The sequence below is a fragment of the Fundulus heteroclitus genome, chromosome 11 (genome assembly GCF_011125445.2).
Source record: "Fundulus heteroclitus isolate FHET01 chromosome 11, MU-UCD_Fhet_4.1, whole genome shotgun sequence".
Taxonomy (NCBI): domain Eukaryota; kingdom Metazoa; phylum Chordata; class Actinopteri; order Cyprinodontiformes; family Fundulidae; genus Fundulus; species Fundulus heteroclitus.
This window is the reverse complement of record NC_046371.1, coordinates 28,492,707-28,518,716: the sequence shown is the minus strand read 5'-3', so window position 1 is coordinate 28,518,716 and position 26,010 is coordinate 28,492,707. Positions and strand designations below refer to the sequence as shown.

At 41.4% G+C, this 26,010-nt stretch overlaps 1 protein-coding gene across 2 annotated transcripts; it reads left to right on the top strand.

Moving 5' to 3' along the window:
* The first annotated feature begins 3,146 nt into the window (after positions 1 to 3,146).
* Positions 3,147 to 11,985, top strand: LOC105927752 (protein phosphatase 1D). Of its 2 annotated transcripts, XM_036143340.1 has the most exons (7): positions 3,147 to 3,807; positions 6,102 to 6,330; positions 6,448 to 6,572; positions 6,666 to 6,847; positions 7,004 to 7,231; positions 7,576 to 7,663; positions 9,471 to 9,590. In XM_036143340.1, exons 1-6 carry the CDS (start codon positions 3,294 to 3,296, stop codon positions 7,657 to 7,659), a joined length of 1,362 nt encoding a protein of 453 aa, XP_035999233.1. In that variant the 5' UTR covers positions 3,147 to 3,293; the 3' UTR covers positions 7,660 to 7,663; positions 9,471 to 9,590. The 2 variants fall into 2 exon arrangements, with proteins under 2 accessions (XP_035999233.1, XP_035999232.1); XM_036143339.1 differs by lacking the exon at positions 7,576 to 7,663 and having other exon boundaries at positions 9,471 to 11,985.
* The last annotated feature ends 14,025 nt before the right edge of the window (positions 11,986 to 26,010 follow it).

Below are 26,010 nucleotides of genomic sequence, written 5' to 3'. Positions count from 1 at the left end.
CCACGGTCGCTTTTATGATTGCTTTTATGGGGGATTTTTGCACTAAATCATTTGAAAGAACTCTGAGATTTATTTCCCTCTGGGATTAATAAAGCATTTTTGAACTGAATTTAAATTTAATTGAGATTTGCCAAATATAAATAAAGGATTTTTTTAATGTTTGGCAACATTAGTTTTCCAATTCAGTAAGGTGTGCAAATAAATAGTATATTCCTCCAAGCTAGTATTTGTGTGAAGCTAAGGCATTAAGGTGGGCAACAGTAGTGCAGGATTTGTCCTGCATTTGGTGGGTTGCCGGTCCGATCCCCCGTTCTGACCATCTTGGTTGTTCTGTCCTTGGGCAAGACATTTCACCCGAAATGACCACCTGCTGGTGGTGGTCAGAGGGCCCGGTGGCGCCGATGTATGGCAGCCTCGTCTCTGTCAGTCAGCCCCAGGGCAGCGGTGACTACTAACATAGCTCACCACAGTCAGGGTGTGAATGGGTGAATGGCTGATTGTAGTGTAAAGTGCTTTGGGGTCATCAGACTAGGTAAAGCGCTTTACCATTTATGGTAAATGGTTAAGCGCTTTACCATCTAAAGAATATTGTTGAAATGGAACCACTATTGCAAATGTCATAATGTCTCATTTATAGGTGATTAAACAAAGAAAAATATAACATTTTCTGATCCTCACCTAAATATTTTTTCAAGTTAAATACTACAAAACTAGATGAAAACCCTTTTGAACGAGAAGCCTCAGATATATTTCATCTTCACTACAATTACAGCAAATCTGAACTGAATCAGTTGAAGCATATTTGTTTCACAAAGATTTAGTAGGCAGTGTCCCAAGAGGACCTGTGAATTTTGGCACAATATTATAGCCATGCCTCTCCATCCATCCATCCATCCATCCATCTTCTTCCACTTATCTGGGGTTGGGTCGCGCAGGTAGCAGCTTCAGCAGGGAGGCCCGGACTTCCCTTTCCCCTCTCTTCCGTCAATCACCCCTAAAAGTGCTTTGTACACGCATTTATTTAGGTTCTTGTGAGATTTAAACACCGGTTTGATCCACAGCACATATAAGTCCAGGCTCCATCCAAATACCCTAAATAATTGCTTCTAGCTCCTGCTCCTAGCTCCTTTTCCTTGGCCATTCATAGGATCAAAAGTAAGAACTCTATTATGGGTAGGAAAGGAGCTCCGGACTGCTGTGCCAAGTTTGGACAGCCTTTAACTCTGACGTCATTACATGACAGAAACACACATGGTTGATGCGAGACAAATCTGGGCCTACAGCTTTCCGAAAATGAACTACAAAGGGTGCGCCCTCTTGTGTGGAGCTGTGCCCCACACAAGAGGGCGCACAGCCCCACAGAAGAGGGTAAAGGTGCATGTAATTTCTCTAGGAAAAGCACAATCTTGTATGGCAGGCTGTTTATGTTTTGTTTGTGTCACTTTAGTAAAACGGTATGGGCTTAAGCAGACAGACAGTGGAAGTGCTTGTGGAACATGAAAGAGGGCACTGTATATGTTTGTGCAATTTGGACAAGGATGTGGAAAAATGGGAGATTTTTTTCAGAAATAAGAGTTTTTCAACTGTTTTTGGTTTTAATAAAAAAAAAAATATTTTTGACACTACTTCTCTGGCCTTTGAAAACACCCGTTAACAGGGTACTGAAGATGCAGCCGTGCACAACAATGCTTTGTTGGTAAATTGGGGTACAGTAGGTTTTGCCTCTCCCAATACTCCAGTGGATATTCCATTCTGCCAATATTTGGCTCTAAAAAGTAGCGCTGGACTTTAACCATGGCATCTGCGGTTAATTCGCATTTTTGTTGCCTCCAATGCACTCGGGTTTAAACGATGCCGCAGTTTGTTACCTAACAGAAAACAGCAGATCATGTTAGCAAGCGTTCTAATAAAAATAACTGGTCTCAAAATGAAAAATAATAGATTACATCCACTCCAGTGATATCATGGGAGATGGAAGCCTGGAAGATTTCCTCTGAGCATCATACCTGCTGAAACACTTGCCTTTTTCTACGAAGGTCATCAAGGCATATTGCGTAGGGCATCAACATGTTTTGTGGTTGTCAGCTATTTACTGACGTTTGTCAGACTGATAGATTAGACTAGCGGCCCTCAAACTGGTGTCCCCGGACCCCCGGGGATCCGCGAACCACGGGTTGTGGGGCCGTGAGATGCATGTTGTCGGGCCTGAGGAGGCTCTGCTAAGGATGCGTCGGGTAAAGCTAAGTAACACCATGGACAAATATTTAACTCCGTCCACTTCATCAAGTAAGGTAAAAACCAAATCAGCTAAAATTTGGAAGCATGACAACAGTTACATCGAGTTTGGCTTTATCGAGAATGGGGCTCTAATCTCCACCAAATCTCTTTAGGTGATACTAGGTGCACTTATTTTATATTTTATATATATTTTTAAAAACATACATAATTCCTAATGTATTTAACAGTACAAAAGGCTGTTTAAAAAATACCATTAGCATGAGGAATCTAAAGGGGTCCTTGGAAAACGTTTACCTATGCTAAGGTGTTCATGTCCACGAAAAGTTTGAGAACCCCTGGATTAGAGAGGTAGGCCTACAGATACAGACAGCTGCAGCACACAGACAGACAGATAGTTTAAAGACAGTATTACAGCTTTTCAAATTAGACCGGTTCACTAGTTATGTTTCATTTAAAGTTATAATTATTCTAAAGCTCCCAAGGGGAAAAACAAGCATGACCACAAACATTTTGCTTGAGAATGTCACGTAGCTGTCACAAAGTGTTGAAAATAATGAAATAATAATAAAACAAAGCACTGAAAAATATTAGATGTTTTTTTTTTTTTTTTTTTTTTTTTTTTTTTTTTTTTTTTTGAACAACTGTCCCCAGAAATGCATCTGCATGAGCCTGGGTGTCGTGTCACCCCCAATTCTGAATTCTCGATGCAAGATAATTAATCTACAATGTGCCATCTTTGAGCAGTTTATCTTCTTTCTTAGAAAAAAAGTACTCTAGATTTAAAATAAAAAAAAGCAAAAAAAGAAAACACCCATTTTCTAATTGTTGCGAAGGAATAGCTGTTTTTTTAGTGTATTGTTGATGGGTAGAAACAGAAATAGCGTGACGTCATCACGTACCGGGTGACGCCACGGAAAGGATAAACAAAAAGGAAGGAAGCCTTCGGCGAGACAATCGCGGCAAAAATCGGTTCAAATTTTTACCTCGGAAGCTTTACTTTGTCACTACATGCACCTTTTGCTCGCTTAAACGGTCACCGCCAGGCGTTCACAGTCATGGACGACTCGCTGCTGTTTCGCATGAGCGCATTTTCCGATCAAGGAGGGAGAAAATACATGGAGGATGTTATCGAGATCCGAATCGAGTACGAGCCGACGGCGTCAACAGACGAAGATTATCCCCAGCCGCGGAGACATGGAGGACCGGAGAAAACGCAGAGCGGAGCTGCGTCCCAGCCCGTTGGCGAGCCACATGGCCCCGGGAGAATAGGGCCGGCCACCGCAGCGTGGGTAGAGAGCTTATCGGACGAGGACGTTTGCAGCATCGGTACGCCGGCGTCGAGCGACAGAGACGCAGCCGAGCCTGTTGTCGTCGACACGCGGAGGTCCGTGGCGTTTTTCGCCGTGTTCGACGGCCACGGGGGCCGCGAAGCGGCGCATTTCGCCAGCGAGCATCTGTGGGATCTGCTGAAGAGGCAGCGGGGCTTCTGGTCAGGGGATCACGGCGAGGTGTGCGCCGCTCTGCGGAAAGGATTCATCGCCTGCCACCACGCGATGTGGAAGGAGCTGCGTAAGTAGAATAAAAAAAAAAAAAAAAAAATTAAAAAATGACCTTTTTCAGCGTGTTTCTGTCAATATTTACCCCCACCCGTCAGCTCTGAGCTTCAGAACGTCGTCACCCGCTGCATCATCCTCAGCTTCCTCTGATGGATCAGCAGACTCGGGTCCCCCGACTCTATGAGGAAATAAAATAAATAACACTTTGTTGGTCACAAAAACCAGACTGATGCTATGTTAAACTGCATCGTTTTTTCTATTAGTAAATAAAAACCCAAAAGCCTTGCGTTACTTTTGTATTCAGCCCCCTCTGTTCTAATGCCCCTAAATAAAATCCGATGCAACCAACCGCCTTCAGAAGTCACCCGTTTGGTAAATATAGTCCACTTGGGGGTAATTTAATCTGGATACCTACAGCAGTTTTGTACAGGCATTCGAGATCTGCTCCAAAAACATTAGTAAGAAAAATGGTGTCATGAAGACCAAGCTACACAAAATAAATGTGTGGAGACTTTAAAACAGGGACATTATAAACTTTCACTGTTCAACCCATCATTTGAGCGTAGCAAGGGTAAGGAACATCTAGAAACTTCTTAAGACATCGTTGTCTGCCTGAACTAGCTGCCTTGGCAAGGGGAGCCCTAAACACAGAGGGAGCCCGAGTGGCATGGCGACTTTGGAGGAGCTGCTGAGATCCGCGCCCTCAGGTGGGAGAGTCTGTTCACAGGAAACGTTCAGCCGTGCTCTCCACAAATCTGCCACTAAAGGAATAGCAGCAAGAAGACAGCCTTTGTTGACATAATGCCACAATTGTGACAAAAAAAACAAATCGCCATAAGCACACCGTTCCCATGGTGAAGCATGGTGGTGGCCGCCACCAAAAATATCGATACACAAACGCTGTATCCGGATACACTACTAATTTGCAGAGGTGGGACCAAGTCACTGTTTTGCAAGTCCCAACGAAACCCCAAGTCTTTATCCTCCAGTCTCAAGTATGGACAGCCATGTCCGAGTCAGATCTCAAGTCAAAACAGGCATTTCTCAAGTCAAGTCCAAAGTCTGAAACTTCTAATTTCAAGTTGTTTCCAGCCTTTAATAATGTTGAAATACACGTTAAATGTAAATACCCTAGCATGTGTTCTTAAATCAGAATTTATCTCAAAACGTGATGGAACCAGCGCGACTGACTTTACAAAACAGTAAAATTAAACTTTGCTTTGCGAACAGTCCTTCCTTTGAACCATGTTTTTCCAGAATATTCAGTGAAAAATGCAACAGCAGAACTTCATATTCAGGCCCAAACAACATTAATCTTGTGGATACTGAGTAACGGTGTGCTCTTTTTAAATGATAGATGTCTTAAGCTTTAGAGTAAAAATATCCAAGTCAATTCTCGAGTCATTGGTGGTAAAATCCAAGTCACAAGTCTCTGAGCACTTTTCAAAGTCACGTCTAAAGTCATAAAATCAATGTCTCAAGTCCAAGTCATGTGACTGGAGTCCCCATCTCTGCTAATTTGGCAAGGTATCGATACTAAATATTTTAGCATACGAGGCGAACGAAGAAGGAAAAGCCATAGATCTTGACAAGCCTGTGTGCAAACAGTGCTTTAAAATGGGGCCAACAAAGTCAAGCAGCACAACAAACCTGGCCAAACATGACCGACACCCTGCCCTTCGTGACGAATTCCAACGGTTTAATAAATTAAGGTTCCCGTTCGTAATTTAATTTAACCCGATAAACGCATCACTGATGTTAGTCCGACCAGTTAGCCGCATTAATGCTGTGTGATTAGCTGTGGCTAGCATGCTACCAGGCATGTGTTGTGTTACGGTTATTTATTTAGCATTTATTAGCGCACTTATTTAATTTGCATCCGTGATTCTGTTGAAAAAGCGTGTTCCGTGTCGAGATTGAAAAAGGCGAGTTTTTCACGCAAATAAAACGTTTTTTACGTCATTTTTTTTAAATCACCGTGGTATCAAAAATTGTATCGCGTATCGAATATCTTCCTGGGTATCGATATTTGAAAATTTTTAGTATTGTGACAACCCTACCTCTTACTACCCATCCAAAAGGTTAAGTTGCATTAATAGTTCAACAAGGCACCGCATGTGTTGACGAGGTAGCGTACGCCATAGCTAGCTTCTGCGGTTTAGTCCAGCACAAGTTGGACCTGACTTCTTCTACGTGCCTTCAGTATTCCCTCTTCTCTTGTAATAACCAGATCTTTTTTTTAATCTAGTTCTCAAGTTCAATGATCTGTCATGTTTTATGTTTATCACCCCCCTCCCCCCCTCACAGCGGAGTGGCCGAAAACGATAACCGGCCTACCCAGTACGTCGGGCACCACGGCCAGCGTCATCGTGATCCGGGGGGTTCACATGTACGTCGCTCATGTCGGCGACTCGGCGGTAGTGGTTGGCGTGAAAGAAGACAACGCGGATATCACGCTCCAGGCGCTCGAAGTGACGCAAGACCACAAACCCGAGCTGCCGAAGGAAAAGGAAAGGATTGAGCGGCTGGGCGGCAGGTGAGTGGCGCGCCGAGGAAGTTGTTCGTTTAAGGTCCCGGATCGGATGTTTTGACATTCAATAAAAGCCCGGTGCTGATCTGGTGTTTGCGTCGCGTCTTTTTGTTTCAATCGCAGTGTGATGAAGAAATCTGGGGTGAACCGTGTCGTGTGGAAGAGGCCGAGGCTGACGCACAACGGCCCCGTGAGGAGGAGCACCGTCATAGACCAGATCCCCTTCCTCGCGGTAGCTCGATCCCTCGGTGAGGAACGCGTCGCTCGTTCTTTCCCGTCGGCCGGCGTTCCGGTTAGACTCCGTTCGACACTCCTGATCGCGCTTTGTCGTCTTTGGACAGGGGACCTGTGGAGCTACGACTTCTACAGCGGAGAGTTTGTGGTCTCTCCGGAGCCTGACACCACGGTGATGACCCTCGACCCCAAACGGCACCGCTACATCATCCTCGGCAGCGACGGGCTGTGGAATATGATGCCGCCCAAGAACGCCGTGAACATGTGTTACAGCCATGACAAAATGGTGGTATGCAGCGCATTGTGTGTTTGACTCAAAACAGATTGGGATTCAAGGTGCCCATCGACTGCGGGGGTCGGTCTTGGTTGCCGTGTCAACAGCCGCTAACTCAACTAATAACAACTTCTCGCTAACTTTGGTTGTGGTTTTTTTGTTTTTTTAAAGGGACCAAAGGGAATGTCTTGCGCGCGGAGGCTGGGATGCACGGCTTTGCTGTTTTGGAAGGAGCGCATGCTCCGGGCGGACAACACGACCGTCATTGTCCTGGCCCTGCAGGAGCGCGGGGGCCCGCCCATCCCCATGCACCGAGACGAGATCGTTGTCGACATGGCGACGGGAATCGACCAAATCCCGTACCCCGGAACTCCGTACAACACATGCGAGATCCAAAAGGTCAGAGCCGCCGGACGGTGTCCTTCTGTTCTGATACTGTCTAGTTGGCACAAACCAGATCCGCCACAAAAATGGTGGGGGGGGGGGGTGTCCATCTGGACGCTGAGCTCCCGCTCTGGTTGTCGAAAGCCTTTCTGTACATCTTCATGTGTTTTTCTGTTTTTTGTTCTTGACTATTTCCTGTCTTCTGTGATGCATTTCAGCCCATTTCACTGTTGGCTTGTTAAATCCTCCAGTAAAGCTGTGCTGAGTTGTAGAAGCTGCCGATCAAAGATAACGGCAGCCGTTCACACGAAGAAGGGCCGCTGGTTCACCAAATCACTCTTTGTTTCCGGGGCCAACAGGCGGAGCATGGCGAAGGCATGTTTTATGAAGAAGATGAGATATATGAAGAAGAACATGAGGGATGGACATGCCTGGATTGGTAGTGAGGTGACTGCTCAGCATTGAAACTGTCTTAAATGATCGGTACTATCATCAGCCAATCTATTAGCTCCAGATCTAAGATGGCTCTGCTTTAAATGTCCCGATTGGTAAATCTGGCTTTGAAACGTTTGACATTAGCAGAACGGTAGAGCTGACATCTAGATCTGTGCCCAGATTGTACCAGTAATTTAAAGTTTTTCAAATCTTTGGGCAGTTAATTACTTATCTGCACATTTAAAAAAAATATATCTTTTAGGTGTTTAATATTTTATATAGTTGAATTCATTTTTCACCTGTTTTCAAGTCCGTATTGTCTCTTGGCCACGAAGGACATTCAGAAGTTGACCCATAGCCATACTGTTTCCTGTTTTAAACGTTCTCATCACTGTGTCTCATTTTACCACTTGGTTGAAACTCAAAGTGTGAAAAATCCATTTTAAGTCAGACGTTGAGCACTTTGTGGAAGCGTTTTAGACATTTTGTCATGTTACAGCCACAAGCCTCAGTGTGTTTTATTGGGATTTCATTGGGTGGTCCAACACAAAGTAGCTTATAATCTGAATAGCGTCTGTTGCATTTGGGTTTAATCCTCTCCAGTCAATCACAGCCACGTCTTTTAAGGGTATGTCTCTCAGCAGCTTTTGTCCTTGTTGTTCTTTGCAAAGTAGCTCAATGAGTTTAATTGATGGTGAACTTCAGTTTTCAAGTCTTATGTCAAATACCCAACCAGATTTAGGTTCTGGACTTTCCTTCAGTATTTTATCACATGGATACACCTTGTTCTAGTCTAGATCTATCCGCCGTAGCTCTGGCTGTACGGTTAAAGTATGTTTCCTGCTAGAAGGCGAATCTACCTAGGCCGCGGGTCTTATGAAGCCTTTGAAAAGTTCTTCTTTTGAGGACTGTCCCTCTATCCATCTTTCCGCCGACTGATCGGATTCCCTGTCCCCCCGCTGAAAAAAAGAATGCCACCCCAGATCGGTATGCTGCTGCCACCGCCGTGTTTCACCACAGGGACGGTGTTAGTTCTTCGCCACAGACGTCGTTCCGGATGTAGTCCGAAACGTTTATTTCGATCTCATCTAACCATGTTTTCACATGTCTGCCATGTGTCCTACATAATAATCATCATCGTAATCTTAATCGGCATGTTTGTTTGTACGTTCCAACCGAAATTTGTCTACGTTTAACCCATCCCTTTCAGCCAGCTGTTGGCCTCCGCTGTGCGGGGCTAAGGGTCCTTGTAGCCTTCCCAGGACGCAAGCGCCCTGCTCTAACCACTAGGCCACCACTTAAGTTGAATTAAATCGACTTAAGTTGGAACAGGGTCAGGGCGCGCACATATCTCCATTTTTTTACGTGGCTTGTGGGAAACCAGATCTGCAACTCTTCCATAAAATCCAGTTTCACGGCGTGGATGACCAATAGTTGTCCTCCCACCTTAGTTGGAGATAGATCTCTGCAGCTCCTCCAGTTACCATTGACCTGTGATTGATTGATTGATTGATTGATTGATTGATTGATTGATTGATTGATTGATTGATGCGCTCCTTGCCTAGCTTGTCAGTTTCGGTGGTCCGCCATGTCTTAAACCACTGCGCAGTATCATACCGCTTTGTGTTGATCTGTCACATGAAGTCCCCAGAAAACACAATGAGGTTTTGGTGGCGACAAAATGGGAAACGGTTCGAGGGGAATTCAATCTCTGGAAGGCAGCGTTGAATGAACGAGGTTTAATAAACGGATCCCGTTTTTCCCTCTTCTGAACTAAATCGGCTCTTCTTTGCTTTGCTTTATTTCTCTTTTATTTCAGCCAAGCGGTCCACCGCAAGCCCCCTCCCCATTTACAGACAGTTCCCAAACGCTGGAGCAGGCCTTCGGGCTCTACGAGGCCGCGTTCTGCACCACCACGCAGCTCTTACCCGACGCCGACTCCACGCTGCACCCTGCGGACGACTCGGCGGACGTCTTCGAAAAGCAGGACCCGTCCAGCACCCAGGTGGACTGCGACGGCTCGGCCCCTCCTTCGAAGAAGCCCTGCCGATCCTCTCCCAGGCCGTCCGAAGCCAAGGGTCCGAACACGTGGCCCGGCGGGCTCCCCCCCGTCAAAGGTTTCGCGCAGAAGAATCTTCACGGCCAGACGGACGGTCAGCAGCCTCGTCAGTCCGACGACGGCGAGTCGGGCTCTTCCGAGGACGGTGGCATCCTGCCGCAGCACAACACGTCCGCCCTGTGCGTGTGCTGAGTCGCGTCTCATAAAAGCTGCACACCGGTTCAATACATGTATACTTTTATACAGAGTCTTTTTATTTGTGTGTAAATATGTAAGATAGAGGGTCTTCTAAATTTGTTGCCGTTCTGAATTTTTTTTTTTCTTTCTTTTTTTTGCGTTTCTCCCTGCGCATCCGTTTAACGTAAAATCCTTCTATTCTAATTTCATACTTTTAAATATGTACATTATAACCGTATATTTTAATGGAAAATGCATTAATTTAAAGTGATTTTAGTTTGAACAGAATTACGACACATAATTCTAATTTAATTTTATTTTTTTTTTTTTTGCTTATCGAAAGAAACAAACTGTTTTAGATGTATTTTATCCAAGGGATGAGACAATGTTTAGCAATCCCATGTGTTGCTATACACAGCAGTGGTCCGAGGTGTATTATGCAGGTCTAATTTGTCATTTCTTTCATATTCTATATGTCAGCGTGACTAGTTATGGCCACGGTCTTCGTTAGGCCGTGTCTCGTTTTTCTTTTTAAAGAGTGGTAAGAAAACAGCATTACGCCTGCGTCTCTCGGCAAACGTGTCATTTCGGAGACGACGTTATTTTTGCAGCGTTCCCGCCGGCTTCGTTTCATCGTCATTTGTCGTCTGGGCTTGGAAATAAATGTGATGTTTTTACCCTAAACTTTGCACCTCACTAACGCGTCAACTGTTTCCAGCTGCAGTGGCATAGAAAGGGGTGCCGGCCTAACGTCGGTTCCTGTTCACGTGCGCCACACCTCTGCAGCTCGGGTTGCTTTGGTTTTGCCGTTTTGCGTACCCATTGCTTGTCGCGCGTGAAACCCTGACTCGGTTACTAAGCTGACAACGTTTTTTTTTTTTTGTTTTTTTTTTTGCCTCGGGTTTTTGCATAAAATTTTATTGTTGCCTTAGCACGACTGAATGAGGTACTTTGTGTTTGCGTGTGCTCATATTTGAAAATCCAGAATCAGGTAACGGAGGGTGTCTCAGCCTTTGGTCACGCGCATCCTTCCCTGCCCGGCGGGCTCACAGTGGTTCAGCTGCTCCGACCTCATTTCTTTGTACAGTGCGTAAATATGCAACAAACATTTGTACAGTACTATGATATGCAACGAGTGGGGATTTTTCAGGAGTTTGGCATGCTCAGATATATGCTGTATTTTGGGGTGTGTGTTCGCGTGCGTGTGTGTGTTTGGGGTGATGTGGAGGGTGAACGTTAACAGGCATGTTAATGGGTATGTTTTGTACTTTTGTCTCGCTTTATATTCAAACTGTTGCTGACTTTCATGTTTACAGTATAAGTTGCATACTTTGAAGGTGATGGCATACATGAAATGTCTGTGTTGTAATAAAGTTCCTGTCTTTTTTTGTTTGTTTTAAACGGAGCGGCCGTGTCTGTTTGCATGGTTAGGGGAGGTATGGCCGTCCGGTGAATTTGAATCAAACTGCGCTTTAGTTGTTATTTTATGAGCACTTCTGTTCACAGAGCTGGACGCTGGCTGAGGCGACTGTTGCTAAAAGGCTGAGGTGTGGGATGCTCCTGAAGTTTTGACTATTTCCAGAAGATGGCAGTAAAGTCAACGCTTTAACTCTCAGAGCTGTCAAATTCGTCCAAGACGTTTTTTCCTGCTTTGAAATAACCCATGAATCAAAACACCCTATCATTACCTCTTTTTAACCACATCTGACATATACTTCCCTTTAACTCCAACACGTTAACAAGAATTCCAAGAGGTATCGTTCTCAGCTTTTAGATCTGCGTGGCTCCAGACCCCTCTATACCGTTCCACACCTGACAACTATGAACTTCAATGTGTCCTATGGAAAAGTTGTACATATTTATAAAATATGTATAAAACGTTGGTTTTACATATACAAATCTAATGCTCCTCTCTGATACCCCAAAATAAAATGTCCTGTGCGTTCCGAATGCATCTGTGGGTAATTTAATCTGAGTATAAATCCAGCTCTTGTATAAAGGCCTCGGAGGTTTGTTTTAGAGCATTAATGAATAAACCGTATTATCAAGACGAAGAAACACACCAGGCTGCTCAGGAAGAAAGCTATCCCGAAACACTTGGTTGGTTCTATGAAGTACTGATCCAGGGGACTAAAAAACAATGACTGACCACACCTTTTTTTTTTTTTTAAACAAATTTGAAAAACTGCATCATTATGCTTCCACTTTAATATTTTTGCACAATTTTTGTTGGTCTATCACATAAAATCTGACTAAAATGCGACGCAGTTTGTGTTTGGAACATGACAAATTGTGAAAATGTGTGGGCCCTCAACAGCGGCCCCCAATTACTGAAAATACTAAAACACATATGACCCCCATTTTTATACAAAGGCAACAGAAAGGCCTTAGGTTTAATAGTTTTTCTGTCGGATCATCTACATACCAATTCCACAACAAAATAAAACTCAAATATATTTTTTTCACTTTTAGTCTTGTATGTTTTTAAGCTGCAGATGACATTTTTAAAAGCTACCTTCCCTAAAAATGCAACAAATTCATTGGACCACGTACAAAAACAGTGCACTTCTTTCTCCTTGTAGATTAGGTTTGATGTTTTTCTTTGCTCCGAAAACCGAACGAAATGCACCTAAAGACAGGTTTGCGAGATAATAAAGCTTAACGAGCGTCTTTTTTTTTTTTTGTTGTATAGGTTTTGCTGCCCAAGAAAAAAATTCCTTTAGTAAAAAAGAAGCCAAAAGGTCTCTTTATTTATTCAAATTTGCCGACCTGTTGGATGGTTGTTTGCTCCTCTGAGGTCTACATAGCTACATCTTATTTATGTACATACGATGTACCGACTTACTTGTAAAGTGTTTTTCAAAGTCATTGTTATGTATTTGTAGAGATTGTCTTAAATATAGTTTTTTTTAACCCAACATTTTTGAGTCCATTCTTTCCTCGTCACCAAGAAAGCTGCACCACAGGCCCAAACCATAAGCAGTCTACCCCCGTGCATAACAGTTAGAGCTTAGTTTCAGTATGTAGCAGGCTGAGTAGTGATAAGGATGCAGGGAGCACGCGTCATGTGAAGAGCTCCGGCATTTTCAAAATCTCTTCACGGTCATCTGTAGGTCTAGACAGCTGGTTTGAATACTCTTAAACCTTTTTGGGGCTCTGTGGGCCTCCATGACAAAGTCGGGGGGGCCTGAAGTGAAACTTGTATCCTGATGCGGTGATGCGTGCGTACAATTAGTGCCGGCTACCACCACCCATCATCGGGCAATACCGTAGTTGGTTACTGTGACCAAGGAATCACACTTTCCCATGCAAGTATTTGTGCTGCTTGCTCCTTGAGAGAATGTTATTCTTTTATGCAAAATTTTAGATCGATTTTCAGACATTAACAATAGTGGATTATGACCAGCTGGAAGAAGAAAATTTAAAATCTTGTTGGCAAACAGGAGAAAATGACTTAAAATTCCTGGCTACACATTCAAACTACACTAGCAGCTCTCCATTCCGGTAGAACCCGCATCAGCTGGGGAAATATATATATATTTTTTTTCTTTCTGAATGATAGAAAAAAAAAGGAAGTAAAAATACATCACAAAGATAACATATGCCTTAAAATGTTATTCCATCTCCAGGTAATTTCCTTATCCCACGTTCTATGCTTTGCATTTCTGTCCATATAATCTGTGTCTGGCTTTAGAAACATTAGCTTCGTGATAGCAGCGTCTTGACTTAAATATTTTATAGAACTGTCAGCCCCAGCATCTGTTTGACCTGTCAAACATTCAATATTCCCGTCTCACTGCAGAGTGTCTGTCACTCCGTGTTAACCTATGAAGCTTTAAAAAAAAAAGTGTCCACATGCTCTCCTTAACCTCTCCTTCTTTTGAGCAATGATCACCATTGCAGGCTCCTGAGGAGGGGCTTGATTTATAGCTTTAATATGCCAATATGTCAAAACAGCGCGCTGCATAATTATTGCAATTACCAGCAGAGATGTACAAAAACCTATAAAATTGCTGCAGTTCTCCTGCACTGTGCTTTGAGACTTTCTTCCCCTCCTGTACCATCCGCCTCATTGTGTCGCAACACATTTGGGTCTTTGTTCAGCCTTTGTTTGCTACAGCTGTTTGAAACGTTTTAACCACTGCATCTGTAGAAATGAAGGAATTTAGGTGAGTAGGTAGTTTTCTGTGACCGATTCCCTGACTTATGGTCAACACAAAACGCCATGTTCACTTGTCTTTCCCATTTTGACGAGTGCGTAAGAGAAAGTGGCCTCCGAAACTTCATATTTTATAGGAGGGAACCCGGAAGTGATGGATTTCCAACAGTTTTTCAATACATCATTGAACAAAAATGTTTTACAAAAAAAACAAAAAAACGCTTTGGTTGTATTTATTCTGAGATTGCTATGGATGCCGACACATGCGGCACTAATGATTTTACCAAAAACATTTAAAAAGTCAATCTTAACATCGGTTTTCTTTTCTCCTGCTAAATACATGAACTAAAACTACATTATCTATACAGTTCTGCGACATTTAACTGATGCTCTTTCAGTAGGTTACCATTGCTGTCGTACCCTACAAACACGCGCACCCACAGCCACTGGGGTCTCTGTAGTGTGCAGAGTGCTAAAATGTGTTTTTTCAGATTGTGAACCCTAAATAAATGTTATCTTTTACTCCATTGTTCACCACATTACACACCAGGATGCTTAACCTTCAGGTTTTTGCAGGCATTATGACAAACACAGTGGATAAAATAGCATTTGAAAGGGAATTTTAGGTCATCTCAGTCATCGCCTGAAGCAAGTGATGACTCGGCACGGATACAACGTTCTGCTGGAGCCACGGCACGACATGAGGTTTACGGTGGCGCAGTTTTGCTCCAACCGAATGCAGGACAACTTTAAGGAAATAATTACAACGCAAAAAGTGACTGGCACAATTGGAGAGGTAAAGGTAGCGTTCTTATTTTAATAGTTGTCCATTTATTGCTCACAATCTCCTAATCTATTTGAATTAAAAGAGACTTTTCTTCTATCTCTCAGCGTGGCCCTCACTCTCTAGAAATGTCCTATAAAATTTTCATGGTAACACTGAGGTGCCTCCTGACACCTCTACTTTTTTTGTGATGGGCACTAGCAGCACTAAGTGTCACAGGCTTTGAGTGAGCGCAGAGACGTTCCTTTCCTTACCTTCTTCTCCTGCAGATTGTATCAGTACTTTAGTTGGATTGTCACCGTAGACCATTTCATATGTTTGGGAGTGACAACGTGAAATTACATAATATATGATATAAATGACCTGTGAAGTACAGGTGACATATTAAAGGTGTACACAGCTTCTCACCAAACAAACGTGTGCTGTTCATGCTACCAAGTTGAATCCAGGTATTCACATACACTGTATAAATACCCTTTTTTCTCACAGTCTAAAAGTAAAACATACTAACTTGTCCTGCTTAAGGCCACTTATGGTCACCAAAAATATTTCTAGATGTGAAATGCCAGATTAATAATAATTTAAACAAATATGAATAACATTCCTAAAATTCTGAATATTAGGAAAGACTGACGCTTAAACTGTAAGACTTGGGTCAAATGGATTTCCGTCCACATGTCATTCACAATAGTTTAGTCATTTTGCCTCACTCCTTTGGCTGAACTGATCAGGTTTATTGGCTGCTTGCTCGCATCCAGCTTTTCAGCTCTGCCCAGAAGTTTTCCCTGGAGTTGAGATCAGGGCTTTGTGATTGCCACTCTGACACATTGACTTTGCAAGCTTTAAAGGGACATTTCATGCAAAATCCACTTTTTTTTTTTTTAGCCCTTAAATGCATTTTATTGCATACTTGGAGTCTCTAGAAGTGCAGAAAATCTTACTACCATCTCTCTAAATCTCGAAGATATCCTTATCTTCTGTTTGGGTCATTTTTTAAAGACGTTCAGTTTTCTCTATTCACTATTAGTTGTTGTTTTTTCTATGAACAATTATGTCACATTATTTGCTGCGGAGCTGCCGAACAAGGTCATGGACTTCCAGCCAACCAACTTTGTGAATCCACCATTTTTATTTATTTTTTTACCACAATTTTGTTGTCCAAGCTGAAGGATGTCAAAGCTACAAGTGGATAAGTGAAAATGCTTGGGTGTTGGCTGTATTAACCCACAGATTCATTACACTGTCCCCGAGCATACTCAAAAAATGACCAATCAGGATGGAGTGGTATGTTCTGTGACCTGAAGGGAGACGGGGTTAGAAATTCAATTCAATTCAATTCAATTCAATTTTATTTATATAGCGCCAATTCATGAAACATGTCATCTCGAGGCACTTTACAAAGTCAAAATCAATCATATTATACAAATTGGTCAAAAATTTCCTATATAAGGGAACCAGTTGATTGCTTCAAAGTCCTGACAAGCAGCATTCACTCCTGGAAAAGCGTAGAGCTGCAGGGAGAGTCGTCTGCATTGTCCATGGCTTTGCAGCAATCCCTCATACTGAGCAAGCATGAAGCGACATTGGAAAGAAAAACGAAAAACCCATTAGTGGGAAGGAAAAACCTCCAGCAGAACCGGGATCAGTATGAACGGTCATCTGCCTCGACCGACTGGGGGTTACAGAAGATCAGAACAGAGACACAACAAGAGAGACAAAAAAGCACAGAAGCACACATTGATCCAGTAATCTGTTCTACATTAGATGATAATAGCGGGTGATCTGTCTTCTCTGGATGATGTGTCAGATAACAGAACGCCAGACCAGATGTACCTACTATGAAGAAAAAAAAAGAGAGAGAACAAAAAGTTATAAGCAGAAATGATGACAAGCAATGCATAATTGAAGAACAGTAGAACTTGATAGAGTGAGAAAAATAGATCCTGATGTCCTCCAGTAGCCTAAGCCTATAGCAGTAAAACTATAAAGGTAGCTCAGAGTAACATCAGCCACTCTAGTTATAAGCTTTGTCAAGAAGGAAAGTTTTAAGCCTAGTCTTAAAAGTAGACAGGGTGTCTGCCTCACGGACCAAAACTGGGAGTTGGTTCCACAGGAGAGGAGCCTGATAGCTAAAGGATCTGCCTCCCATTCTACTTTTAGAGACTCTAGGAACCACCAGTAGACCTGCAGTCTGAGAGCGAAGTGCTCTGTTAGGAACATACGGGGTAATCAGAGCTCTGATATATGATGGAGCTTGATTATTAAGGGCTTTATAAGTAACAAGAATAATTTTACATTTTATTCTTGATTTAACAGAAAGCCAATGAAGGGAAGCTAAAATTGGAGAAATATGATCCCTTTTGTTGATTTTCATCAGAACTCTTGCTGCAGCATTTTGGATCAGCTGAAGACTTTGAACTGCATTTCGTGGACTTCCTGATAGCAAAGAATTACAATAGTCCAGCCTTGAAGTAACAAATGCATGGACCAGTTTTTCAGCATCGTTCCTGGATAGAATGTTTATAATTTTGGCGATATTCCGGAAGTGAAAAAAGGAAACTCTGGAAACCTGTTTAATATGGGATTTAAATGACATGTCTTGGTCAAAAATAACACCAAGATTTTTTTACTTTATTACCAGAGGCCAAGTTAATGCCATCCAGATTGAGTGATTGATTAAGAACTTTATTTTTTGAGGACTCTGGTCCAAAGATTATAACTTCTGTCTTGTCAGAATATAAATGCAGAAAATGTAAAGTCATCCAGCTTTGGATGTCATCAAGACATGGCTGTAGTCGAAGTAATTGATTGGATTCATCAGGATTTATGGATAAATATAGGTGAGTGTCATCAGCATAACAGGGGAAATGCCTATTTTGCATTTAAAGAGACAGTACCATAACGAGTTGCTCTTAGAAGCATCTCAGAACAGGAGCAAAAGACGGGCTGAGGCGCAACAATAACAAGGAATTCAGACCAAAGCATTGCAGTTCCACTTTTTATAGACCACAACTGATTGATTTAAATGTGAAAGGGAAGGCAAATAAAAAGCATGATGTGTCCCCTTTAAGTCTGTGTTTGTGATTTGGCTGTATGCTCAGGCTCCATTTGGAGGCTTTAATATTCCGGCTGTACTGGAGGTTGCTTCAGTATTTCCACATAATCTTCTTTCTTCGTAATGTCCTCCGTTTTGTAAAGTGCACCAGCCCATTCTGTGGCAAAACACTCACACATGATGCACTTCCATTTTAGTTTTATCAGATTTCAGGAAATGTCTCCAACAATTAAGGTATTTGTTTGTTTGGGAATTTTCAAACTGTCTTTTTATGTTGCTTGTAGCGTAATGGCTTTTTCCTCCCTTGTTTCAGTGTGGATAATCATTCTCTCTTAACTTTTTGTTTTGCTGTTGGTTTTTGGGTTGCTGAGCACATTTCAGATTGAAACAGGTTTGTCAATGTTTGTCTTTCTTAAACAGTATGATAGTTGGACATTCCTTGAAAATATGAATATGGCACAGTTATCGGGAAATTGGATGCAAAGTGAAAACCACATTTGTGGATCTCTTCAATCTCCCTGGTATCTTGGATTATTTTCTCAGATTTTACCAAGATGTCACATAAAAAGGGGTTTAATGTATGGTCTTAAATGCATAGACAGGTATAATTTTTCTAGCTAAAGTTTAAACAGCGATTTCATTGTCATGCCTAAATTGTTTAAAGGACCATTTATTTTAATACATGTAAGGTTATTACGTTTGAAGACAGTAATAAGAAATCTCTTTCATTATGGTGGCATTAAGCAAACAGATTTATTTATTTTTTGTTGGTAATCCTAACCCAGAACAGGACAATTTTCATCAGATTATATGTCAGGTACAGGAAAATAGGTCTATATTTCATACATGCAGAATATGTAATTATCTGTTTTAGATTCCTCAAAGATTGGGTTTGTTGCATAGGTTGTCATCCATCCGTCCATCAGTCCATCCATCTGATAGCGATATAGTGTAAGTAATGGTTAGAAAAAGTTAGACTCACATTAAACAGAATTAGCTTGTCGAGGTGGCTGCTCTCAGAAGCTGACAATGTGCCCCAGTCTAGAGCGAGCCTCACAAAAATTCAGACGCAGATGGCTTCGAGTGGCTTACAAAAGGCTAAGACCAAAGGTATTTGCTCTTTTCTGGGAGCAAGTGAACTGTCTGAGAAAAGACGATTTGTGTGTTGATCGCTAAATCCATTTAATCCTGGGCCAAGATTCTTGTTTAGGTGTTGCAATGCCACATTTAATGCGCCTTCACATTATGGCAAGACCAGCTTTAGCCATAGTCAAAGAAGCAGATACATTTTCAGAAGCTACTTTACACAAAGGGATCATTTTACTTCGACGGTTTCGACTGTCATCGAAACTCCTGTACGCTGTGGGTTGTCAAACATTTTTTATTAGTTCAAAACTGAGGGGTGGGGTGGGACGGGGCGACATCGTTAATATTACTGTGACACACTCAGCACCTTCAGCTCGTTTGGTACTTTCAACATTTTATTCTTTAATTGAATCATCTATTACCAACTGCACAGTACTTTCCCCCTTCTGACAAGTCTTTCTCCTCGGCTGTACAGCTCAACTTTAAATTTTGTCATTTTCTTTTTACAGGGTGTTTTTTTTTTCATTTTTGAGGACCTTCTCTATGAACTCTCATTCTTCTGTTCTCTATGAATGTCTTTGATTTGTGTCTTTGTGTTAGGTGTGAATTATCGCCAAAATGTCACTGTGGTTACGTAACGGCAATAAGGGCTTCAGATTTCCGATTGACATGCCAAAATACGCTCCCTGTGAGAAAGTCCACTCTGTTGCTGGTCAGCTGCCCTAGAACTGTTTATACCTCTGCTGTGTCCTTGTTGGTTCATAGAGTGTGAAACGTGTCCCTAGACTCCATGGTCTCATTATGTAGTTGGATTTAAAGGTATGGTGAGGTTAAGGTTCTTACCCGACTTTAAAACCTACTCCTTTTCCTCCAAATGCTTTTTTCACCTCACACAGAGGTACGTCTGGCTTCATTGACGGTTTCGGTTTTCTACTGGTACCTGGGGAAATATTTGTGACAGAAACATACTATTATGGTAAAAAGAAAAAATATCAGAATCACAATGGCGGCTCTCAAAAGTGTAGAAATTATGGCGTAATCCTCACAATTTGTTTTTTTTTCCATTTCCTAATAGAAAATGTTTTGTTTTTCTGATTTTGGAAAGTTTATCAGGAAAAACATAAAGTGAGATTAACGCTTATGAGCCTTTACCCTGTTGCTTAGGTTTTTTCTTTCTTTTGCTCTCAAAAATTTGACAAATTTGCAAAATCTAGAATGTAACAGTATAATTAAGCATCCAAAGGTATGAGGTGTCGAAAGTCATTTCCAGCCATGGCCATATGTAACCTTGGCAAAGTATTGTTGTTAATCCATCACTAATGTGTCCTTGACGCCCTTTCTTGCTTTAAGGCTTCAATCTGACCTAACATACCTTATAAGACTCTTACTCTGATCAAACCTGTGAAGCTTGGATTATAACGCAATAGACGCTCACCACAGTGCAGCCAAGGTAAGAAGCCTCGACACCTACGGTGTTTGCTGAAAAGGTCCTCCAGTAATCTCGCTGACCTGATTAAGTGCTGTACCGTTCTGCATGGTCTCCTGAGAGGACCTCTGTTAAACCCTTTTTAACACAGGATTTTTGTTGCATTTACAACCAACTTGTCATTCAGCGCAGCATAGACGCCCAGAGAGCTTTGCCTCAGAGCGCCAACGGAACACCGTGAACACCAAGAACGCCGCGTAGTTTCTGCTTAAATTTCGCTCTGAGCCAGGTCACAGCTTTTTTTTTTGCATTGGAAGGCATTGACATCATTGACAAATTTCTAGCATGTTCATGGTTTCTTTTTTCGTCTTTTTAAAATCTGGTTATCCTCGGGTAGTGTCCTTGATGCTATCCATCAGTTCAGTCCTTTGCCTTACTTTCTAACTTTATCTAGTCTATGTTCTTATCTCCAACAAAGAGGAAGGATCAGCAATTCCTCCACTTTTTTCATATTTTGTCATGTTTTATCAAAGTTTAAATGTGTTATAACGAGTTTTTATCTAATACACCAACACAAAATAACATCGCAACTGTTTTAGGTCTGGAGAGAATATTGTGGCTTTTTCCCTTTCAACACAGTAAACCACACTTATTAACTGGATTCCTATTTAGGGGAGTAAATGAGGCTAAATTAACCATTTTCAGGTTTATTTGCCTGTGAAAGTAAAGCTAAAGTTAGAAGTGGGTTCTCTTTGGTATAGCTGTTACTGTCTTCCTTATATTACTTTGTCTGTACAAACACGAAAACAAAAGTTGATTCATTTTATTCTTCCCTCTAGATGACAGAAACCGCACTAAAAGGTACAGAATTTCATTGCTGTGAAACAATGTCTGCCTTCTCGCATCAAACTGTAACCTTGCCTACAAGCTGAAATCTCGCAGTATCTGTGTGTTCACAAACACACGAGAACAATGTGCAGCACAGAGGATGCTACGCATCATCGACCTGGCTGGGCAGGTTAATCAAACTGGGTTGAAAGTTACCTAACCGCATGGACGGTAATCTTTTTTTCTATCTACGATAATTCATCAGGGCTCACATTTTCTCAAAAAGGCGTACGACTTTAAGTATTGTGATTATTTTTTAATTGCTGTAAAAAGTATTTATTACTTTTTTTTGGGTCATATTTAAATATTTCATCCTCAAATTTAAATATCAGACAAGGATTAGCTGAGTAAAAATTAATACGTAAGTAAAGATGTACTCAATCATTAATGAAATAGGTTATCCACACCATCCTGACCCTTGATGTGTATAAATGCTGTTCTAGACAAAAAGTATGTCTGCTGCCATTGGAGGCAACAAGTGGCATCAAGTGGTTGAGATAAAAAAGTAATGATTATTTGAAACACCTGTGGAGGTGTTTTTTTTTTTAATGCATGAATGATATGTTTAAGGTCAAGCCAATGCAAATCAGTGGAATTTATCTCTGGGCTCAGTCTAGGCCACTTTATGATTTTATGATACCTGTTTGGTATGTCAATCCAAAGGGTATTTTCCCAAAGATCTTTGAGATCATGAAGATGTTTTTTTTTTTTTTTGGGGGGGGGGGGGTGCATCAGCAGTAGTTTTTACTTGGAATTCTCACTTGGATGCCATCTTTACCCGCTATCTTTCTTATTTTTTCAGTCATAAACAGTGAATTTCACTTAGGTAAGTGAGGTCTACAATAGTTTAGATGTTGTTCTGGGTCTTTTTTTTTTTTTACCCCCTGGATGATATGAATTTTGGGTGTAATTTGCAGGCCATCCACTCTTTGGGACAGGAGACTGAGCTGTGCTGCAAGAAGGATAGAAAAGGCATTGGGAAAGTCAAATTAGGTATCAGTAGTCAGGGGACAGTATAACACGTGGAAGTAATTTTAAAGTTTCAATTGCTTGTTGAACATATTGCATTTTAAAGCATGGCTCTCTGTATTTATTGTGTAAAACAGTGCCCCAACAAAGGCTAGCTCAATATAAACAGTTGTTTTTCATGTTTAACTTAAGATAATCCCGTCAAGGATGTAGGGTCATTTCTGGCCAATCCCCAGAGGACAGATGCCCCTTTGAAATGTAGAGCAAGGTTTGGCAGGGTCATAACAACACAGGAAACAGGTCGGTAAAAAACAAAAAGGTCCTGTTTTCAGAACACAACAGCCACTTTCTGACTGAAAAGTCCGTCCTAAGGTTTAAAGTCAAGGATTAAAAGCCATTTACCCACTGCATATCCTCAAATGAACTTCATGGATAGCAATGTAACTCAGAGGTCCTCCCAGATTATTGAGCTCTTCATCCTATAAAAGAGGAGAAGACAAGGCCACTTCACCTAATTTTAACCTCCCGTGTCTGTGATCTCATTATTTGTAATCCCAAATTTAAGTTCACATGGAAAATTAAGGCCTTGGCTCATGTTTTTCTGTCCTTATATAGGACATTTTTGACCAATCTTTCTGTCCTTATATAGGACATTTTTTGACCAATCTGTATAAAATTAGAGGCATGGTGGGGAAATACTTTGGTGCAGTGTGTAGCCCGTGTTTACTTCCTGGTTTCTGAGCCAATCCAATGAGAGTTCCTGGGGTTTCCAAAACAGAGTATAAGATTTGGTATTTTATCTTGGCAAAAGAGCTGAAGACTGCGAACATAGAAGCCAGTAAGAGAAGAGGACCAGAAATAGAACAGATTACAGCATCATATAGCTGTCCTGTGGCAGTAAAAATTCAGCGGGGCTTCACAGGAACAGACCGTTGAGGAAACGACAGAGGCTGTTTTCAGAGGCAGGCTGTTGTGTATATGTTGTTCTAATTGGAAACAGTAGGTGTCATTATTACTTATAGGTCCTTTAAGCTGGGTTTGCGGTTTCTGGTTCCAGACCCTATTTCCAACTTCAGATGGCTTGCGGCATTAGCAACTACTTGAAATTCTGGGTTTACGTTTAGCTGGTCCAGTGTCTACTGGAGTGTTCTCAAAATATCCTCAACTGCACATCCCTTTTGAGGCCTATCTGTTTAATAGGCCACAATGGTCACTGGTTTGAAACTCAGTTTGTCACTCTGGGTCCTTGAGCAAGGCTTTTGACCACAAATTGCTCCTTTGTGCGCAACTCAGAGACAAATTTCCCCTCTGTGGGACTATAAAGGGTTGTTTCTTCGTTAAACTGTTTTTTGTTTGTTTGTTTTTTGCTTTTTGTTAAAATAGCCTATTATCTTATTATGGATAACACTTTTTGTCTTCCAGCAGTTTATTTTGGAGTTTTATAACAATCGTATAAAACAGCATGGGGACACCAAAGTTGATCAAAGTGGCTTTACTATCCACAAAAATACTTTAATTATTGCTATCATCTGTTACTTTTTTTGTTACTTTGACTAATATACAGTATTTCATTGTTAAAATAAACATTTTAATAACTTCAAAGAAAATAAGGAATGTAAGCGTTTTCTTTCTCAGTCTTCATCTGCTTATTCTGTTCGGTTGCTTTCTCTTCAGTAACTTAATCAATACTACAAAGTTTATCTTCAGTCCCACTGTGGGACAATAAAGGATATTTATATTTGTCATGAATTGAGGTTTTTGTTGAGGACCCACGGTGCAGAAGAAGCGGTGAGGAGACATCGGTAAGCAGGTAAGAGGTTTTTAATCCAGAAAGCACATCAAGGAGGTTACAAAGGGCAGGCTTCAGACTGGGACGAAATACCAAAGAGAAAACTAACTGACCAGGAATGAACACAGACAAGGATGGAAAATAGACTAACGATCCAGCAAAGACTGAACAGAAACCCGGAACTTAAATACACAGGAGATAATTGAACTAAACAGGACACAGGTGTGGGATAATCAAAGGTAACAGAACAGCTGGAAGGCAACTTAAAAAGAGACGTGAGAAACGATCAATAAATGTAAACACAATAACAGAACAAATGCACGATCCCAAAGATAAAAAACTCAAACATAAATAATCACAACTGCCTAGGGATCGTGACAATATTCTTTTTTTGTACTCTCACCCACATCAGACATTGTTTACAGGGGTAAAAAAAAGGACATTGTAAGGGTTCTATACAGCATTGATTAGAAAGTGCAGATTAAGTCTAATAAAAAAAACTAATTCTAAAAAAAATCTTAAGACATGACATGGTAATGTGTCAGCATTAGCATTATATATCAATACACTTCACACCCAGAACAGCAAATTAGTTGAATATTTGTCAGTGTAAAAGCCTGTGTGGAGCAGCTGTGAGGAACTCTTCAACCTTAAGTAAGGACAACATTCCCATCCTCTTGGAAGATATCTAAACTTGTTCAGGTTTCTGGGATGTCTTCTTGATCTGCCCTTATAGCCCTGATGTCACTTGTAATAAAAGTCCTAAGCTTCAGGCTGAAGGCGCCACGTTCATCCTGAAGGCTTTATGCATTTGAATATGGAGACAAATTTCTGCCAAAACGTTGCACACAAAAAAAAGTTTTGCACACAAATAAAACTTGTTTTGCACACAAAAAGATATGTTTCACACAAAAAAAATTGTTTTGCAAACTGTTCGCCAACCTTGCACTCAAAATATCATTTATAAGTTTTCCTCGAGCACAAAACGGTCTCTGCTCGCACAAAACAGCCTCTGCTCGAGTACGAAACAATCCCACTACCGCTGCGGTAAATTTGTGCCAAAAGTCACGTGATGCATTGAGTTGTTGTTGTTGTTCAGACTTCCCGACAGCAGGGGGCGCACCCGAAACAAACTGAAACGCGCCGGTTTGGCTAAAGAAGAAAAACGTGACATCACAGCTAACAGCATCAGCACCCCACAGGTAACTTTCAAAGCTTTCCCGGTGAAAAAGTAATAGCTCACTGATAGATCATGTAAGATTTCAGTTAAAGGCACTGTTTAGTTTTATCTCTGATCTAAAAATGCTGTATAACGGACTTTTGAAAAATAACGTATTTAAACCATGATTTAACTCTCCTTTCAGAATTCAACGTGTTTGGAGAGACGTGTGGTGCACAGGAACAAACATATACAACAATGTGCTGCACTCAGGAGAGGACAACAGTTTGCTTGAGCTGTCAAACATGTTGGATAACTTCTGTTGTCACTATTTATTTATCCCAAGACTACAACTAAGTTTTCACACCATCAGCAGTGGCTGAGATGACCATTCACTCAGAACTGAGAGGAATCTGACACTTATGGGAGATGGGAAGCATCCAGCATGCTGTGGTAGAACCAGAAATCACAGAGGTAAGATGGATTTTTTTTGTGCGTGCTATTATACAGTTTCTCACAATGCATATATTTCAAACCAGAAATTAATTTATCTGATCATTCCAATACAACAAAACATCGAAAACATCAGAGAGGTGGCATTGAAACTGTTTTCTTTGAAATGTGTTTATTATTAAAATAATTAATGGATTTTGGAGTCTTTTTTTCAATCCTTAGCTCCATGAATTAAATTATATTCAGTAAATTGTAGCAACAGAATTATGGCCTCTTTTTTTATTCTCTATATATCTCCATCTTTCTTGCAGGGACTCTGCCTGCCTCATATTGACAGTGGACTGCTGGATGACCC